The 21,111-nt window shown below is 39.9% G+C and overlaps 2 protein-coding genes across 2 annotated transcripts in view; one reads left to right on the top strand and one right to left on the bottom strand.

Moving 5' to 3' along the window:
- The first annotated feature begins 2,801 nt into the window (after positions 1–2,801).
- Positions 2,802–3,698, top strand: LOC129113355 (olfactory receptor 2A2-like). Its single transcript, XM_054625591.1, has one exon. The coding sequence runs from the start codon at positions 2,802–2,804 to the stop codon at positions 3,696–3,698; it is 897 nt and encodes a 298-aa protein (XP_054481566.1).
- A 1,705-nt stretch (positions 3,699–5,403) lies between these two features.
- LOC129113354 (connector enhancer of kinase suppressor of ras 2-like) overlaps positions 5,404–21,111 on the bottom strand; it is a gene marked incomplete at its 5' end in the record, with an annotated part of 30,902 nt that continues 15,194 nt past the window's right edge. The window contains 16 exons of the mRNA XM_054625590.1: positions 5,404–6,519; positions 6,605–6,804; positions 9,397–9,883; positions 9,960–10,060; positions 11,014–11,081; positions 11,272–11,343; positions 12,728–12,801; positions 12,899–13,077; positions 13,194–13,242; positions 13,350–13,540; positions 14,408–14,497; positions 14,671–14,876; positions 15,854–15,972; positions 17,388–17,534; positions 20,810–20,878; positions 21,050–21,109. Of these exons, the coding sequence (XP_054481565.1) occupies positions 6,472–6,519; positions 6,605–6,804; positions 9,397–9,883; positions 9,960–10,060; positions 11,014–11,081; positions 11,272–11,343; positions 12,728–12,801; positions 12,899–13,077; positions 13,194–13,242; positions 13,350–13,540; positions 14,408–14,497; positions 14,671–14,876; positions 15,854–15,972; positions 17,388–17,534; positions 20,810–20,878; positions 21,050–21,109 (2,160 nt within the window). The remainder of the gene's footprint in view (positions 6,520–6,604; positions 6,805–9,396; positions 9,884–9,959; positions 10,061–11,013; positions 11,082–11,271; positions 11,344–12,727; positions 12,802–12,898; positions 13,078–13,193; positions 13,243–13,349; positions 13,541–14,407; positions 14,498–14,670; positions 14,877–15,853; positions 15,973–17,387; positions 17,535–20,809; positions 20,879–21,049; positions 21,110–21,111) is intronic.

Below are 21,111 nucleotides of genomic sequence, written 5' to 3' on the forward strand. Positions count from 1 at the left end.
AATGAGATCTTAATTTGCCAAACAACTATTTGTTATACTCTAAAAACACTTTTATTCTGCTTTAGTGTCACACTGCAAAGCTTTAAAACTGCAAAAACATTTTCAGCACTAGACATGTTAATTTATGTTGTATTTATAGTTTAGTAAAATTTTACCTTTACCCGTCATATATCTTGCATCTTAAAGCCTAATTTTCAAAGTCTGACAATGCCTTTCATCAAGCATTATGCCAGGAAGTTTAACAAGGTCTAATGCACTGTTGGTATCAGGTTCTGCAGAGTTTCCAAGGTTATCTAAACAGTCTGTAGTAACCTTTGCAGCAGCTGCAGCTGTCTTAGACAATATATCACACTGACAAACTGAAGGGAAAGCTCATGCACATTTCCTGACCATCTAACATTATTTACATTATAAAATAACGAATAAAGCAACAACTTTGCTGTGAAAATCCCAAACGTAATTCAAAGCCAAATGGAGTGGCAACTGAAATTCAGACAGTGAGGAAAGAGGGGAAAAAGAGTAAAAAACACACATTGTCAAATTATTTTTGAAGCCTAGTGGTCACTAGTCACTCAAATTCAACAAATCCATTTCAAATTTGACATGTGGATATTAGCTACGTCACCTTAAGAGGATATATCAATAATTTACAGCAATGGAATTGGATTCAAGGAGATAGTAGCTGCTGTAAGGGGCTGTTGTCAAAATACTTTAAAGAACCAAATGATATGATCGCAGCCAAAAATACGGACGTTAGATACTTTTGTATTATAAAAAGCTTTTGCTCTTTGTGACTCTGCTCTGTGGTCTGTGTTGTGTCTGCTTTTAAAAAATACTATGAAAAAGTTTTACAACCACATGCACACAGCAGACAATAAGCATCTTAGAAAAACAACAATTAAAGTTATTATAAGCCAAAATCCAACAACCATAGTTTACTTTGGCTAATCCCCTGAGAATATCTATGTAAAGAATTTTATATTGTGACAGTCTACAACATATTGACAAACCCATTGCCAGTCAAGCAAACTCTGCTTGGTTTTAGCTCACTGTGATGGCTGCACCTGCTGATTAATAAAATGTTGGTAACTCTCCTGTACACCCCTTAGTTTTAGTTAACTAGTATAGTTTATACTATAGTTGTATATAATATACTTATAGTTTCTCCACATTGAGTTTGACCTTTTAACCTCATGCACATTGCACATACATCAGCAAACAGATAGATGATGACTCTTTGCTTTTGTTTCACACATCATTGTTTTAGTAATATTGGCACTTTAGTTTCTATTTGTAGCACTCATAACTTCTACAAAGTTACACTTTAATTAAGGTTATTCTAATTTCTTTATCTTTGAGTTACCCGTATTGATGGTGATGCTGCTGAAGGGACATCTGGCTGTAGCAGACAATGTGCCCCCCAAAGCAGAGCTCTTAAATACAGAAAGTGGCCAATCATAATATACCAAGTACCCGCCATACCATGGGGGAGATATTTATTTAGACTTTATTAGTTTGTTGCTTTTGTTTTGTTTAATTCAAAAAAATGTTCCACATCACAAACTTTTACTTTTTACTTGTAGTAAAACTGCACCTGCCCTTACAAATATGTACGGTTGCATGCAGCATGCACTCAATTGGGACATACTACTTCCTCTTAAAATTGCACCTTGAACTTTGACCCTCCTCATCAGATCCACTGCACAAATGATTGTGGGTCAGAATAGCCAAAAAGCATGCTGGCTTGCATACTGCCAAATGCAACCGAATGCAGTAGGACATCCTGGTATTTTTGGCATACTTCATTTGAAAAACTATGTATGAGATATACCAAATATTTTTCTTGCATACTAAATAGTATGGTGGTATGGGTATTGGAAGGCACAGATTTATACTGATGACTAATTGTCCTGTTTTGTTTAAGGTGGCACTATTTGTCTTTGTGTTACCCTTCGTTTTCCAAACGTCTAATCAGTGATAATATATGTCCCCCTCTGTGTTTATTTTGGTGGTCAGATTTTTCTGTTTCAATAATTCAGTTTTTGTTAAATTGCTGTTTATGTGACCTCTTTTATATATTTTGTAAATTGTTTGCTTCATTTATGGGGAAACCCTCTTTCTGAAAATCCACATGCAACTCCTCATGCCTGCCAGTTTTGTCCCTCACACTTATCCTGTCATATTTTAGTGTCCCAGTTTAGCTTGTATGTTTAGTAGCCTACACGTTCATTTTACATGTCAAGGTGTATTCCGTAATGCAGTTCAGCAATAATTTATTTACAGTTGTTTTTAAACATGTCTAAATCACTATGTGGAATTCTTTAATCACTGTTTTGAGAATTAGCAGCTCAATGGATAAACCCGCTCATTAACGTTTTGTTTTTTTTACATCCCCTTGGAAGCATCCCTTCATCATGGAAGCAATTGAGGAACAATTTAATATGTGACTTCATCATAAAACAGCTGTAGACACATTATCAATATCAGACTGAAAAAAGGACAGAATGTGAACAATTTAATATAAGATAAAACGTATTTCATCTCATCTCAACATATCCACAGAGCAAGGGTTGAATGTTGCTATTTTCTTGATTTTATGAATTGTAACTTTTTACTTTTTAATCTCAAGTAAACAACTGACGCTTTTTATTGTCTTTGTTACACTCATGCCAATTAAGCATATTGAATTGCATTGATTTTTGCAACATTGCACTGTATATTCTGGATTATTCAGAAACATTTTTGTCATTATGAAAAATGTATCTTACGTGACATCCATTCATCTATCAAGTTACTATGGAATGGAAGATCTCAAGCCAGTGTACTTCTGCATGTTCCTGATAATATACATAATCATTGTTGCTGGAAATAGTGTGTTAATCGGAGTGGTGTATTTTGAGAACACCCTGCATGAGCCAATGTTTCTTTTGCTGTGTAACTTGGCTGTGAATGGTCTGTATGGAAGCAGTGCCTTGCTGCCAGCACTGCTGAGCAACTTGTTGTCAGACTCGTATGAGATATCTCTGGCGCTTTGTCAGACACAGATCTATGCTATACACACATATGCCATCACTGAATTCACAATTCTAGCAGCTATGAGTTATGACAGGTATGTGGCTATTTGCTATCCGCTGCTTTATCATACAATCATGTCAAAAAGAGTTGTTAAACTTATTGTTTTTACGTGGCTCTACCCCATGCTGGCATTTCTCATTGTTTTTATTTTCACTCTTCGGCTGCAGTTTTGTGAGAGAACCATAGACAAGGTGTACTGTCTCAATTACTCATTGGTGAAACTTTCCTGTACAGACACAACTATTGTTAACATAGTCGGCCTACTTTCTGTAATTCTATATGTGTTTCCACAGCTTTTCATGATCTTTTACTCATATGCACACATCCTGAGGATATGTGTATTGTCATTCAAAGAATCCAAGCTCAAAGCTCTCCAGACTTGTACCCCCCACCTGCTCGCAATAACCAACTACTCCATCGGGTGCCTTTTTGAAATAGCACAAAGTCGATTCAACATTAGTCACCTATCTTACCAAAGCAAGTTGTTTTTATCTCTGTACTTTTTGATATTCCCATCCCTTCTTAATCCGACAATATACGGTTTGAGTATTCAAGCCATAAGGGCACAACTGTTCAGGCTTTTCAGCAGAAAAAGCGGGCAAGTCACAAATTATGTTGCCTAGAGGGCTGTTGGTAAGGTTCTTCTTGGTGCTGTGAGGACTGATGCCTCTGGAAACAAATAACATATAAAATCTCCTGTCGCTCCATGTTGCTTAATCACATTTGCTAAATTTGGATCATAAATAATACGCTTGTAGTGCAGTGTTTTTGGGGTTATATATATATAAAATAAGCTGTCTACGGAGAAAGATTAAATATGTATATATATATATATATATATATATAACACACTGAATATAGCATTTTTGTTATAACTGAAGGCTTTTAAATGTAATTTGATAGAGTTTGCTGATTGTTCTATTTGTATAATTTTCTCAGATTAATAAAGCACAAATATTCCAGTCACTGCATGTGATTTTCCTATCATTCCATTATTTTGCATGACATTTTTTTTAAATAAGGGGTTGAACATTTTTTTATATGAATCATACATTTAAATTGTGCAACCTGTGTGAAACATTTACTTCAAGGAAAAAATACAAATTTACTTGTCAACATGATTGATGTCATGACCTAAATAAGTTGAATTCAATACAATTATAATCTTCCTGCACAGAAACAATGAAAAACAAATATGTATGAGCCCAGACTCGTATGAGATAAGAAACGTGGATCAAGAATCTAACTCTAAAAGCTGAATGAGGTCAATAAATATGTGTAATACCTTACAATATACCATTATGTACAGCATCACAAGACAATATGACACTATCAATATGGTATCATGTCATCAATAGAGAAATGAGAATGTGGCCTGTGAAAATTGTCTAATTTTAATGTGCCCTATGTGTTCTATGTTGTCTATTTATTGGATATTGTCCACGGAGATTAAAAAATAAGCTGTCTACTCAAAAAGGACACTCTAGGGAACCTTACAATGATCAGGATAATCATATGTATGCAACTATTTTATGTGATTTCTCGTCATGCTTAGTGCAAGTCAACTATTGTTTGTTAAAAAAGGTATGTGCAAAAAACATAAAAACGTCGGAAAATTCGATGTGAGAGGAAGTGCTGCAGGCTAGTTACTGTAGCCTACAGCACTTCCTCTCACATTAAATCTTCCCACCCAAATACTCCTGGTAACCAGATCCACTGGCTGTCATCCAGGATTCAACATTTACCTTTCTCTCCTCTAAATGCTCTAATTCAAAGGCCATGTTGTGCTGGATTTGCTGTTTTAGCCTTAAAGACAGCTGTAAATGTTTTTAAGGCCAGAGGCCATCATACAGGCCATGACAAGGTAAAAACATGTTATCTCTTATACTAGTTATATGTGTGAGTCTAGCATGATTCAGTTGTACGGTTATTCTTTTTGTGTCTGGAGGGAACTTACATTATAACACTGAAGCAAGTTCTCCACTGTCTTTCAGTTACCTTCCTGGATCTTAAACTAGTTGAGGTGGAAAAATGTATTCCTGTTTCACTCCAACAGGTTTACACTTTGGAAATATGAGATTCCATAAAAGGATTTTAGTTGTACATACTTACAGTCTCCTGTGTTGATCCTCTTTTGTGTTATTCTTTGTGAATTATCATTTATTATATCCTACAGAATAGGAAAGCTCGGGGCTTCATATAACCCAAGTGGATGTGTATTATATTTGCATAGTATTATCATCCTCTGAGTCAACCATTGTATACATTAGTTATCAAGTATGTGATTATGAGACAAAACATTTAACAACGGGTCTTCCATGTGCCCTTGCCATCCTTTATTCAATACAAAAGTAATGTAGCTACAATATGGGACAATGTGCAATGTCAGTCAATTTCCAATGGCATGGTAATAATGTGTTTTAGTAATACAGAGCATGCTTGTACATTAAACACTTAATAAATACAGTTATTCCTCTTAACACTTAAAAAAATCAACTTTTCAGGGGCAAATTGTAAAATAAGTCTCAAAAACACAATGCGGTGGAAGAAGGGGTCAACACCAGTGTTCTCCAGACCGAACGCACTTAGAAATACAAAACCGTTTTACAAACAATTAGGTAGACGGCATGCATACAAAAATAAACAACTATTCTGATCATTCCATTGTAATTTACAATACCAGTTCATTATTGCCAAGCATTTATTTGTGCTCCTGTTTCGAGGAATAGCTTGCTTTCTACATCGTCTCTCTTGGAAAAGTACAATGTACATTCACAATCACTGAGGCACAGCACTTGATTTACAATTTATTTAAGTACCCCAAAACATTGTGTAGTCACTGATGTTGCAGTAATTTAATATTAAATATGTATATATGCTTAACACCCTGTACACTCATAGACCAAACATACCCTTAAATCTTACGCACATGCATAACAAAATGTTGTGTACATCCAAAATAGCTTTGATTTTAATTCCTCCGTCAGACGTTACTGAGCGGCTGTACACAACTCCAGCATAAAGTTCAAAACGAATCAACAGAAGCGAGGGTAGGCAGCCATGCATGTGAGCGATGAATTACAAAGCTCTCCAACACGTCTTTGACACGGACACAAAGTGCTTATTTGCCAGTCATTAACCTTGTTATTTTATCAGGCCAGACATCTTTTTTTGCCTTTTGTAAGAGCCCTCATCTCTGAAATTGGAGTGGGACACCAAGTCTTTGTGCTCCTGCACGGTGAACGAGGTTGAGAAAGCTGGGAAAGGAGATGCAGAGCCGAGCAGGTAAAGGGAGGTTTTTGGTGCCTTTTAGCTCCAGCAAAGAGATGCCAGCAGTGTGAGGCACAGGCAGAGGCGATTGGTTTGAGGTTAAATTAACACACTGATCCTCACAGTTTACCCTAAAAAACCTAATGACCGGTTTGTGTCTTGAAGAGGGACATTCTGCAAGAAGGTTAAGGTAGCAATTAGAAATTAACCAATAAATCACACACGTTATGAAGAGACACAAATGCTCAAAACATGTTACCTTGAGTGAGCTGTTTAGGATCCGGAGACGATGAAGTTTGTCATTGAGCAGCGGGTCATTTACTCGCCGGACAAACGAGCGCTTGTACTCGAGGCGGTTGGCTGATCTGTGGTCAGCCGAGGTGGACAGACTGCTCTGCTCCAGAGCCCTGTACAAGTCTCCCAGAGAGTCGGCCTGCATCCTGCACTCCCGTCCATGGCCTGACAAGAAGGACAAGCAATCATCAACAAAGATTTTTACATTTATCTGAACTCAAGGATGAGATAAAAAAAAAATTACAGCAAAATACAAGTAAAAAATCTGCATACAGAGAATTCTTCTGAATTATTTCCTTTTTTAAACCTAACAAACACACTTCAGAGATATAATCTTAACAAAATAAACCTGGCACCACTCCACTATGTGAACATTAGAAAAAGTTCAGTCAGAAATACCTTTTACACTCTCATTCATTCACAAATATATCACTCTCTCCCTCTCTTTGGCTTCTACTCCATCAGCTGAATATGGGACTACACTCTTCTGCCAGATTCTGCCACGATCTCCCCAAGCCAAACACTTCATTGCCGTCAAATTTAAAAAGTATGAAGAGATACAACCTTCCTCTACTTGATTCACCTCAAGTTTCCATCATATCCAGTGCCACTCCTGCTCCTTATCTCATCATCATCAGGTCTTCAAAAACTCCCTCCACCAGCACAAAAAACAGTGTCTAGACTCCACGTAGGAATATTCCTGATCTAACCAGGCAGCATCACTACCCTATTCAACATACTATGTCACGATGGAGTCTAATCGCCAAAGACTCTTTTATATTCATCTTATCATGCACATATTATAAATCATTGTGTCACTCTAAATGAAGTATCTCCTGATTGAAAGGACACTGTAGCTGCAGTCTCTCTCTGCCCACACACCCACACAAACTGAGTGTTTGATACCTGGCCAGTGTAAAATGGCAGAGCGCCGAAGCAAACAAGTGGCTCGCAAAGGGAGTCAAAAATACAGCAAGGTCAGTGGAATATCATAAGATATAAAACATTTTTTATTATTAAAACTATATATATATATATATATATATATATATATATATATATATATATATATATATATATATATATATATATATCTCCTTTCCAGCTATCTTTTATAAGGGAAAAATGCACAGCTTGCACATCATTCTAATAAACTTAAGGGGCCCCTCTTGTCTGTTTACATACACTGCCCTCTGCTGGCATGACACTCACACTACACTAGTGCTCTGAATCAGGTAGTTGTCACTCTATTTTGTGTTTAGGGAGCAGGGTTGTGCGTTCTGAAGCTTTGGGGCTGTGCTTTGAAAAGTATCATGCTTTATTTGCCGCCTGTTTTGTGTTTCTTTCTTGTCTTTACAGGCAGTGGTGGAGAGAGAGAACGGTAGAGCAATAGACAAATGAGGACAAGAAGAGAGGACCCTTAGGCGCGCTTCTTTATCCTGCTCAGAATTCAACATTAACATGGGCTGAAAGGATTCCTCCTCGCTTCACCATTCAAACATTGCCGAGAGGCACAATGACATCTCGATTGAGCGAGAGAGAGAGAGAGAGAGACAAAGAGTGAATGTGTGAGAGAAGAGTGAACTGCCACGATAACTTACTATCAAATAAGATGCTAAAATTCATCTCACTTACGCAACTGCCCTGAAGGTCTTTGAGGGACGGCAAATGGGCTGGCTTCAAATCCAATCAAATAAAGCAATAACAGCGAGTATTCAACCTCTGACATTTGCTTGCTCTGACTGCCTGTTAGCAGCTTTATTTAAATAACTGACAACAAATAAACACGCTTGCTCAACACTGTGCAGAAGAAAAGACTGATCTGTATTTAGCAGTGAGCAGGCGAGGTCCCTACATTTTAGGGTGATCTCAGTTATATTGTTAAGTGTGTGACACCTTGATCTCCTCTAATGGTCTACTGCAGTGGTTCCCAACCTTATCTGTGAGACGTATCCCCACAGAACTGTCAAAGTACCTCTTCATTGACACCCAACATCCTGTACCATATTGACTGATTAAGACTTATTTTAAACTAACACTGTTGTTGTTATAAAATTGATATTGCTAATTATTTTTCCATGCAAAACATAGTGATCCGGAAATTGTCCTTGTTTAGAATTTTCTGTCAAAAATGTATTTGCTTCAGTGCCCCTCTGAGTGACAGAATCTGAACATTGCAACAGTTTATCCATTACTTCTCTGCTCACTTGCAGCTTACTAGTTTTCATGCAGTCTCAATGGCATCACATGCTGTTAAATTGCTCAAAAGTGGCTCAGATTGGTGATCCTATTCGTGTCTTAATTTCCTCCTAAACACAAATATGTGTATAAATGTTTATTGCCAAATCATAATTTCAAATGTTGCTAATTAGCTGAGCTTCTTCACAATCTTTCCAAGTATCCCATGGCAACTGCAGGAGTAACCCTGAGTTAAATGTATCCACAATCGGATTGTCATCATTAAATGTTGTAGGGGTTGCAACTTATCATTATCTTTCTATTATTTGTCTGTTGTTTATTTTTGGCAATTAATCAATGTATCATGTTGTCAGAAGTTTGTGAAAAATGCCCATCAGCTTCCAAAAAATTTCAATTTTGGGGGGGATAAATGACTTAAATGTATAACTGATTATCAACTGATTGCTTCAGTTTTGGTTCTATCAAATATATTATACTCTTAAATCTTGTTATAATATTAAAGGCCTATGGTTGTGGTTCATGTAAAAAGATGTAAAACAGCGATGCTGTGTGTCTGACCACTGCCTCTGGACCGTTCCAGCTGGTAGTGATGGGGCTCTCTCTGATCCGATGCAGCTGCTGTGGCGGCCAAGATAGCATGGAGTCCGCTGTCCCTGGGGAGCGTGAAGCTGCGGGGTTTCCCTCCTGCATCTGAATCGATGCTGGACCTGAGGGGCAGAGGTAGGGCTCTGTACTGTTCCTGCAGCAGGCTGCGCTGCGCGGGCAGGGTGGACTGCCTGCGGTACTCCATCGCCAGTTGGCCTCTGTCCTCAGATAGCAGGGTCTCCTCCACCGGAAACGTCTGGAGGTAGTGCATCCTCGCGTTGTTTTCCATCTGGTCCTGCCATGAGTTTCGGTGGCAGCTAGTCTTCTCTCCGGAGGATACGCCGTTGTTGCTGCTGCTACCGTCCTGAGGGTCGGAGTGGAAGTCGTCGTGAGAGGAGCGGGACTGGAAAGTGTCGGAGGAGGAAAGGTGGCCACGTTTCGGTTCCAGGTAGGGACTCACCTATACAAAAACAGACGGTTAGCAAGTAAAAATGAGAAGTTTGCCACTTCTACCAAACTACAGGCTGCAGACTCACTGAGGATGCTCTGGGGTAGGTGTCATAAGGTGGTGGCGGACTGTCCTGTTTGGGCATCGGGGGCATCTCCATGTCCTCATGATCACTCTCACTCCAGTAATCTGTCATGAACAAAGATTGTGTCATGTTTTTATCTCAGTAGCAGAATCAAAAGATGGCTCTTTAAATGCAGTGAAATGCAAATAAACTTTTGTCTAAACAAAGCGTTTACACCCACACCTGTATCAGAATCTTCACACCTAGACTTCAGTAGATAGTAGTTCAGAGGGACTGAGATTCACCATGGCTTATGAGACTTTATTACATGATTGTAGCTGACGCAAATAATACATATGTACAATTTATGATAGCTTTATGAACTGCTGCGTCAGGTCATGGCCAACGAATGAGTGTCCTGACAGGTGTAGCTGCAGTGTAGGTGTTGAGGTCTAACTGTTGAAGCTGAATATGGAGATGGATGAATCAACGGCACTTTCTGTTAAGTCCTCTGGAGGTGTTAAGTGTCTAATTTAGCAACTTGTCTGGGAAGGAAGAAGCCCCCGCCTCATAAAACCAATGACACATCAAATCTCACCCGCCCACCTTGGCGAAGTTTCTACGTGGGCTCCTCTAAATAGCACAAAGGTTGCTTACATCACTTCCTGTCCATTTGTGAGAAACCAAAGAACAGCAGAATATGAAAATAACAAGAACGCCTTCTATCCCTAACATTAGCATTTATATTCAGCACAAATCAGAGACGCTTAATTCTGATGTGAAGCGGAAGTGAAACCGGGGAGAGGTGCTAAAAACCCTCTGGCAATAATGTAAAAATACAACTTATTTATTGAATTCTATTGTTTTCAGCATGTATACGATTGGGCTGAAGGAGCATATACACTGTGATAGAAAATAAATGCTGTTAACCTGTGATATTGAATTAAAAACTTGCCAAGTGGACACCTGGCAAAATCATTATCCATGCGTACGTTATTACTTAATAAATGTGATTCCTCAGTCACAGTGTTATATATAAGTGTTGACCAGCAACCTGTAACAGCCTGACTAATCTCACCTTGGTCTTGGCGAATTTTCTCCTGCTCCGAGAAGCCTGCCACTGCCATACTGAGACGACTCAGCCACCTATGGGTGCAAAATAACAATTGTATGTGTCTCCCTATTTGACCAATCACCTTATAAAACTGCTCTGTTCAAGGGGAGTGGGAAGTCCTGTAGGGAAGATTCAATTTCCGGCCGGCAGGGGTATGAATGTGGTTGCAGATGTGGGATTGTGGGAGTTTACAGCATGACTATCACAGCTTCATTAACTCACCGCGACATGTCGTCTACATTTTCCGCTGCAAAGTAGAAAGTCTTTATCTTCGGATGGCAAGCCTTGAAAGCACTGAAAAGGAACCAAGGGTATTTTTGAATCATATGTAAGCACAAGAACGGGGATGTATAGCGCACATTAACATATAAATACAAAAGACAGCCGAGGTAAACAGGCACCCAGTCACACACACACACACACACACTAATTCAGACTGACAGAAAAACAGCAAGACGTTACATCATTAGATAAACTGCTCTGCTTGTTTTTCTGAGCTGTTCCGAAGTCTAAGGCAGTTTCATTAGGTGTGCGTTCATGTGCATGCAAACACAATCCAGGAGTTGCATGATTAAGATAGATAAACAAAGGTAAGCCATGATTATGAAACACAACGCCTTTATGATGCTTTTCAAAACCTCTGAATTTGATGGCATTTAAGTCATTAGTGAACAAAAAATGCATTAAATGTGCTAACAGTTATTTGCCACATAGTATACTGTATAAAGTACACATTCATTACCTGAACTGTCTATGTGGGATTTGCTAAAAAGTTCTTTGGTTTCTTGTATCTTTAAAAAAAAAAAAAAGCCGATACGATTTATTTACTGAAGATCAAAATATATAGTTTTTCCTGAAAGACTTCTAAAACTGCAAGCTTAAAAAGGTCCTCATGGAGTTTTTTTCATTACATTTCTTTTATCCCCATTGGTGCTATGGCGCTGTTTTCAAATGAGTGGGTTCCCGTTTAGTTGGCCTTGTGCACACAATGTTTTATGGGGAAAGAAATGCATTCATCACATTTGTTAGAGCTCAAGAACACTGAACGAAAAGCTTAACTTTTGTTTGTTAAGAAGTTAACAAAATATGGCACCTTGAACTTCTTTCTATTCTCTTCCTTTCTCATGTAGCAAAGGAAATTTGGTCTAGTTACCTTTCTTTGCTTTAGCTGGAGAACATAAAAAATAAAAACATCTGTGTCTCACTCTTTCATCTATGTGACAACCTCTCCACTATGTGACAACCTCTCCACTGCTTCTGCTTAATGTATTTCAGCTTTTTAATCATGATCTCAGATTTAAATTAATATCCCATAAAAGATTATCATAAAGCAATACATGTGTGCACACTAAAATGTTACTGGTGCAATGTGCAAGTGCATAGTGTTTGTGAGTCAGGCGTCCTCTGTAAATTGTCCGTTTTGCATGGTCAATTCTCTAAATTATTCAATATACATGCCAATGTTTTTCCTGCCAAGAACCAATTTGCACAAGGTTACCTCTGCACCGATAATACATTTGTAGGATTGTATCTTAATATGCAACATGAATTCTCTGCTGTCAGCTTGGTGAGTTGTATTCAACACATGTGTAGCTAGTTCTGTTCAATTTTGAGGCTAAATGAAAAAAAGCAATACAAATCTAAGAAGCATGGTGTCCAGGTGAAAGTCAGTACTCACTACTTCCGTCTGCATTCAGTGGCGCGATCAATCTTGAACTCCGGGAGGCTGACAAAGCCCTCTGCCTTCTCATCCTAAGAAGAACAAACAGAGTTAAATCAAAGTGCCACATCACGAATGGAAGGACTAAATGCTGTGAATTTCTATTTTCGTGAAATGTATCATATTCACCTCTTCGTTCATGTACCAGTACAGGCATGTGTCTTTCAGGATAAACCAGTACTTCTTCCACTTCTGCGAGAAATAGGTTTTAGCATCTTTCTTTTTCCACAGCCAGCCCTCACAGTCACCCTGACCCAAGTCCCTGCAGGAAATCCGTCGCTTGCTGATTGAAGACATAGGACTTCCAGCTGCGGGGAGTAGAATAGGCGAGGGGGTCAGAAAACGCTCCTGGAGAAACAGCTCATGTTTGGGTTTGAGTACATGTGAGCACTCAAGTAAAACTCATAAAAACAAATGCTCTTACCTTTACCCTTCTTCTTTGACCTTGACATCAGCGAGGATCGCTCAAACACCTGCAAAGTAAACAGGAATGATGACATGCTTATCCCACGGTAAAGCTCTCACTTCCACAATGGGTTACAACAAATAAAATGAATTTTCACAGACGTAAGGGACTGACGTGGTAGAGGGAGGCAGAGTCAGAGCTGGATGTGGACAGCGACACTTCCATCTGGAGGGCAGGGACCAGCGTGTAATGGGTGGGGCTGGCTCTGCGCTCAGTCTTCCTCCTGTTCTGACTCAGGCTGCGTCCCAGCAGGAAGTCCTCCCCCGGGGTTTTATCCTCACTCGCAAAACGCAGCAGGGAATTATCTGCAAGGACACAACAGAGGCAAATTCAGGGCTACAAATAATTTATGCCATTTTACTAACACTCATTTACATACTAAATGCCTGTACAGTTCCACTGAAAAGTGACTAAATGACAAGACGCTGCGCCATTTTAGTAAGCTCATTTGTCAGTTAACTTAATAAAGTATTTTTACACAGACTATGAACTTTTAGCTTTTTTTATGTAATCTCCTCAAAGACCAGTCAGTTTGCCTGTCATCCAGATCCTTTTCATTGTGATCAATGAATGTTGACGTTTCAAAAGACTTCCTGAAGAGGAAGGTTGTTGTCAGGCAGGAAGCCCTCAAAACTTCCAAATACTGTCTCTTGCAGATAAATATAGCACCATCACTTCTTTTGAAAAGCCCAAATGAGCGACATTCTGTATCAACAACGTCCCTAGAGGAAAAGAAATACATCGCTCAGGTCGTTCTTTGGGGCTGAAATAAAGCAATTCAGTTTCCCTCCCACTCCGTTTACCACCTAGCTCGACAGCCACCAACAAAATGTGAAAATCTCAGGATATATCTCTACAGTTGCCAAAGCAACGGTGTACTTTTTATATCCAAACAGAGAAAAGCGGCAAAGCTGAGAGCAATAAAAAGAGGGATGACAGGAAAAAAGGAGCAGTGATGGATTGTGAACACATGGAGGAGATCGACGGCAACAAACGGATATCCAGCATGTTATCGGTTTTGACGGGCCAGCTCATCCCTCTACTTTTTGGCTCGGAGATCTGAGAGGGTGAGGTTATTATAAGATATCCACCCACTCACCTGCAGCTCCCTCTGTCTCCCTCCTTTCTCTGCACCCCTTTCTTTTTTCTCTCTCCCACTGCCTCCCACTCACCTCTCCTGCTCTCTCTCTTCAGCTTGGCCAGGTCTTCGTTGTCTCCCACCCAGTTGTAGTCCACCGGCATTGAGATGGGCCTGAGCCTCCCTGGAGCAAGGAGGTGCAGGGAACGTCAATATTACACAGCTGCCCACACACACACACACATCAAACAGCTGCAGACGTCTCAAAAAACATCTAGAAAGCATACACACGTCACATTCACAGGGCTTCAAGCTCTTGGCTCTCAAGATTACAGCAGTCTTCAGATGAGGCCTTACCATAGGTGGGAGTGCTCCCCCTGCGGACTGATGACACCTCTTGGTTCTGGTCGTACTCGTAACAGTATAGTATAGCATCCTCCTCCACCAGAGGAAATTGCCGCCGACACTCCTGGTCCAGGTAGGAGTTTGGTGACTCAGATCCCTCGGCGATATGGACGACGTCCGATTGAGGATCGTCAGCCGACAGATTGCCCTTTTCATCTCTGTGGTAACAGAAAGCAGGAAGTCGTTTTAATGTCAGTGAAGATCTGGACTAATATTAGAGAAAAGAAGAAGAAATGCCACAGTCAGAATGGACTGTAGTGTGGAAAAAGCATGTAAACAGTGAAAAAAAAAAGTATTTAGTTTGAATTATAAGGCTAACAACATTCTACACATTTGTTGTTGTCAACAAATCCCATGAAAAGCACGAAAACAAAGAATGTGTTAGTCCATCCCTCAGTACTTTATCACGTCCCCGGCCTGTCTGTGGCTCTCAGCCCCTAGCCTTTTGTTCCTATGTATATTTTTAAAACAATATCACAGATATATAATATATGATACAAGAGAAAATATGTAAATATATAAATATAATACACAGTCATTGAATAAACTGCATTATAACAAGACTAAAAAGGAGTCTACCACGATGCTAGCAGGTGGTGATCTGATTTAAATACTAACATGCACACACAGTAACAGGTACCCCGTGGAGTTTTTCTAAGATAGTCGCTATGTTTACATTCAGTGTTTCTCGCCTCAGTGGACTGTGTATCCATGAGACGTGACAACATGTTGAATGTGACAACATGTTGAACATTTCCCTCCTCAAAAAAGACTTGCAGAGCCTTCTGTCAATATTTAAAAAATGTTTACTCATGCATGGTTACATCCATGTTTGCTAGCTACAGTATCCGTCTTCTTCTTCACTGCATTTGTGAGTGCAAGGCTACACTTCTTTGTGTGTCACCACCACCAACTGCCAAAAGAGTAACATGAAGCCGATGGCAGGGATGTGTATGGAGCGTGCTCGTTCAGGTGCTTGTGTGTCCTTGTGCATGACACAATTAAAACAGGGTCACACTTTTAATAACATTGCTCAACAGCTCTACTAGTGGTCAAAAACTCCATAGGATACCTTAATTTGGTAAAACAAGGCCCACTGGTGAACTGTGTGTTTTATGTGTAAGTGTGAGTTCACCTGGGGGTGTAGGGCTCTGCTGGAGGAGGGGGGATGTAGAGGTCCTGCAGAGCACAGCTGCTCCTCCTGGATGGAGTACTTAAAGTGCTGGTGGGCGTGGCGACACTGCTGCTGGGGCTCTGAGGGAAGATTGGCTGTGTTTGAGTGAAAGTGTGTGTGTGTGTGTGTGTGTTTGAGCATGTGCAAAAGAGAGAGCGACAGGCAAACAGGGAGAGACAGAGAGAGAGAGGAACAGTTATAGGGATTGACACATAGAAAAATTTGGAGTTCACAGCAGTCCAGTCAGTTAGTCAGTCAGGGACCATTTGTTCGGTTCAGACTGTGCTGCTGAGCATCTCAACCGTGAAATGAGCAGCCTACTGTACATTTCTGATGCTCCAGTTCTAACTAGTGCACACAAGACGACAGGGTTGGTGTGCAGTCGAGTTGTCCCTCTCATTCAGGTCAAGGAAAAACTGGTAATAGACTACGTTGTCTGTTAAACAGTACATGGAGATAGGTTGCTCCTTGTTTATTCATGATGTCTTTATAACAAAATATGTAACTGACATCCTTTAAATTACCCTCTTGTCATAAACGTTTTGCAGTAATAAAACATAGGTTCCCAAAAAATACTTAAGAGCTTATTAAATGAGTGAAATTATTGTTAAATGACTAACTTGTCACTGCTCAAACTATGCTAATATGTTGCATAACTCACAGCTGACAAATATCAGAGATGTGTTCCATCATAAGACCATTATGTGTGTCAGTGCTACTGCAGGGCTTCCACAGCACAGGGTTCTTTTCAATAACTTAACAGACCACCTTGACATTGCTAATTTTAGTCGCAACTCAGAGCAGAAAAGGTTAGCTTCTAGGTGCTTTTTACTTCCTTTCTGTCGGTAAAAATGCCAGCAGGAGAGCAAATTCAATTTAGGTGGAGAAGGAGAAGAATGAGGATGTGATTTGAAGGGGGAGGAGGCTGAGCAGGACTGTGCTTCAGGGCCTCAGGGGGAAGAAAACATTTTCTCTGGCCTAGGACTCAAAGAAAGGCTGGGCTACATTAATACATCTCCCTCTCATTTCCACCCATTCTGGCTCAGGCACACTGTCCTAAAAATGGGGTTTGTTTGGCCGAAGTAGGACAACAGATGCCACTGAGGGCTGAAAGGTCAACTTGTGAATGAATGGTGATGGAACCTCCAACCAATTAGTAGCTAAGTTTTGGTAGATAAAGGAGGAGGATGCAACTAAAGCAATACCTGTGCAATACATAGCAAACCCAGAAACAACATCTTTCTGAAAAAGTTACATTTTACAAAGCTAAAGTCTTTTCCAGGAATGTTGTATTAGATTGCACCCTATTTTAAAAGTGCTATTTCAATTTAACCCCATCCTCACTTTGCACGCTTACATTTTGGTGGTTTATGAGAGTCAAGTGTCTGGAGTCTGTGCAGTCTTATTTTTAACAAACAGACGCACAGAGACATACATATACAAATACATATCTACATACAAAAATAACTGCAGAGGATGATATCAGTCATCATACTTGCAGAGCCAACGGTTTCCATCTCATGTTCTTGAGCAGTGCAGGCGTTGATGTGAGCGTGCTCTGTGGGCGTTTCTTCAGTGTCAGGGTCACACCTGCAGGGTCCCCACGCAGCAAGTTCACCAGGTTCTTCAGCTGCCAGCCCACCTGGCAAACAACAATAGCATGATGAGGGTTTCCTCTACACACAGGCACCCCCATGACTCAAGACTACAGAAATATTTTGCTGATATTTCAACATGAACATCTACTTGGTGACTAGAACAGGGATTCAATGAATCATTCAGTCAGTCCAGTTGCTCTTCTTTATACTTGGGTGTTTAAAAGTTTCCTTTATCGCATGAACCCTGGATACGCCTAACCGACTTCTGTGCCGTTGTGGTCGTTATTTTAGTAATACACATGTATCCGGATAGTTGCAAACTGCGGCACAACCTCTGAGACTCATGTTGATGAAGATGTTAAATGCAAAGTCAGATGCCAAAAGGGCATCTTGTACACCTCCCGCAACATCAATCCTCAGGCGCTGTCATGATGCGGTAAGCCCCGATGTTATGAACAGCTGCAAGCCTTGTAAATAGTCTTTAACCAAGTTTTGATGACATTTGGCACAAGGAACATCCCATCCAGAGACGCACAGTCTGCAGCTGAACCAAATATGCCAGGTCCAGTTTGAGGAGGAAATATCCTGTCTTTCTCGTTTCTGTACATCTTGTGTTTTCCAAGCAGCCTGAGAAACCAGGCACTTTTCAGGCACTGACCTAGCAATCACTTTGTTCCTTTCCAAGTAATTTTTCACCTTGACAGCTACTACACAGAAATTCTTCACACCGAAAGTGCATTAAAGAGACAGACAGGCTGAAACAGACACTTGTATACTCCAAAGCCTGCTTTATTCAATGATAAGAAGATTGTTTTACTGTGTCTGGCCAAAACTCAACTATCCTCTGCTTACCTTGGTAAAGAAATGTTCATGCCATTGCTTCCTTCTTTTTGTTTCATATCCTTTAGGGGATTCTTATAACACTCTCCTGTGCTAAAATTTATTGTCCATTTTTATGTGTCTGAAGCCTTCCTCATTTATTGACCTGCACCAGAAATTCAATCTATTCTTGCTGCCTGAAGTTATTTATGTCTGACATACTGTCATTATTTTTTACAGCCTTCCAATCTTGTGCTCAATAGCACCAAGTATTTTGCCATTTCTTTAGCTCATTCTAGTCGTGTTACACTTTTAACATTTCAAATTCAAAGATTTTTCCCTCATTACTTTCTTTTGGTTGGTGTAATTCCTTTGCTTTCACATCCTTGGTTTTGTCTGCTTCTCATGGAAAATTATACTAAAATCCAGTGAACTTTGTTCTGTGTCTTTCTGCTGAACTTGTCTCAGCTGCTTTAATTATAGATCCCTGAACTGTTTCAAGCATCTCTTCTTTTTATTTTGCAGTTTTTTTGAAACTTTGATGTTTGTTCTTTTGTCTCTCAGACCTGAAGATGTTTTTCCTTGCTTAACTGTTTAAACCTTTCCAGTACTTTTCTGAAGTTCTTGAGTGAAAAGACGTTGCAAGGAATCCTCTCACCACAGACACATTGGTTTCAGCGTGGCTAATGCCTCCCCTAATGGGATGTTCATGAACAATTAACCGCCACGGCTTTGTTCTTAACTATGGGCCACACTGAATTAAATGTAAATGTAAGTAATGTTTAAGCTGGTTATGACAGTCATTATGAGCAACAGTGCAGTTTTTAGATCAGCAGACACGTCAACAATATTGCCACTGCACACTTAAGCTGTCAACTTCACTCAGCTGCTGCTCATTTATGCAACAGCTGGACCAAGACATCGTTCCTTCACCAACACCTCCCCAGCATCCACTTTGTCCCAGTTCCATACCACATACTAATAATAATAATACACAGTAAATACAACATAATAATCTTCACTTTATACTGTTTTTTCCCACCTTATACAAGACAAAATAACAAACATGAATAAACATTAGATTATACAAGACATGCAAACTGATGTCAATCAGGCTGCAAATTTGAAACGCTGCTGGCAGTCAATCAAAGAAAGCAAATTGCTTCATGAAACGCACAGCCGTAATTAATAACATTGATAAGATTTTTCCTGGAATTGTGCATACATGGCCTCCTGACTTATCATTAATGTTATTAATTACACCTGTGCCTTTCCTGCTATGATTGGTTAAATAGTCTGCTATAAAAAAGGTATTTCCTCTGGTTCCCCATGAGGAGCATGCACTGATGAGGAGTCCTTCCTGATCTCGCTTTCTGGCAGCCTTTAAACTGCGCTTCACAATGAGATGAAAGAGTCTTGACACCCAAATCAACTCTGTATTTGCTCTTATTCTCTATCAAAAAATGGCTGCATTCAGTGGGTGAAATGACTGAATGAAATGAACCTGACTTGAGCTGTGTAATTATCATACGTCTTTCTTTTGCACAAACACAAGTAGCAATTATTTTAGACAAAGGGTGCTATATTTAAATTGTGCAACACTGGAAGTTTTTCCTTCCATTTCCACTGAATTTATACAATGCTATGTACAAAGGGAACAGAAGGTTTGTGCAGTTTTATCTCTTAGCAAAAACCAGTGAAAGGACAATTATATTGGCTGGTTAGTGCTCTGATCAGATTGGAGTTGGGCACAGCCGAGATTTATGTTAGGTCACCAAACCTCTTTATCAAAATAAGGATAAAGTCGGGGTGTCCTGGTGGCCGAGGGATTTAAGGAGACAACCATGAATGGCAACATCACCAGCGAAGGACCTACGTATGTTGCATGTTGTTCCCCCTGACTATTTGTTTCCAGTTATCTTCCTACTGTGGATCTTACAAAATGCATAAAAACACAACTACTTAAAATGTGAGGAGGATCAATAAAGCACAGTCCATACACAACCACCCTGTCCTGATCATAGGTCTAATCAATCAATAAAGCATTTTTGTGGATGCATCATACGCGTTTATGAGTTTAAACCCTACTAACAGAAATCACCATGAAAAAAATGTTTACAGTTTATTATCCAGGAACCTCCTGATTGACATAAGGGCTCTTGTGGGCATGAGCTCAATGATTTCAACTGACCATCCAAGTGACCCTGTGACATGAAAAACAACATTTCCAGTCAGAGTGAAATATCCGGATCCTCAAAAACAACCTACAAGAGGCCCTACAGCCAGCCACCTACACAAGAACAGTACCAGTAGTGCTGCAGCGGCTCACTGAGGATGTACTGCAACACAGACATGAATGTATAAAAAAGGAACCACATACACAACCTGAGGGAGGCATGTCTTGTGTACTAAACAAGCATATGAATTGAACAGACATTTGCATACAAAAAATGCACATGAAAATCATTTGCAAATAGCAAATGGGAGAAAAGTCGCTTACCACTGTCTGATGATTGACCTGAATGACTTCATCTCCAGCATGGATTTTCTTACAGCGGTCAGCCAGGGACTGATGGATAGACAGAGAGCCAGAGTCAGTAACTGTGGCTCCATTTCACTGTCATGGCAGAGCTTACTGCGGTGTAAGTGACACACCTCACTCTACATATTACACCACGAGCAAATGGGGGTGAGGCCAAGATCAACTACAGACTTAAACACAAAAGAGGCTCGTACTTACTCCTTCTGTTGTCCCGGTTATTACATGCAGACCATCATATGTTGATTTGATATACATGCCCT

Source organism: Anoplopoma fimbria, chromosome 24 (assembly GCF_027596085.1).
Source record: "Anoplopoma fimbria isolate UVic2021 breed Golden Eagle Sablefish chromosome 24, Afim_UVic_2022, whole genome shotgun sequence".
Taxonomy (NCBI): Eukaryota; Metazoa; Chordata; class Actinopteri; order Perciformes; family Anoplopomatidae; genus Anoplopoma; species Anoplopoma fimbria.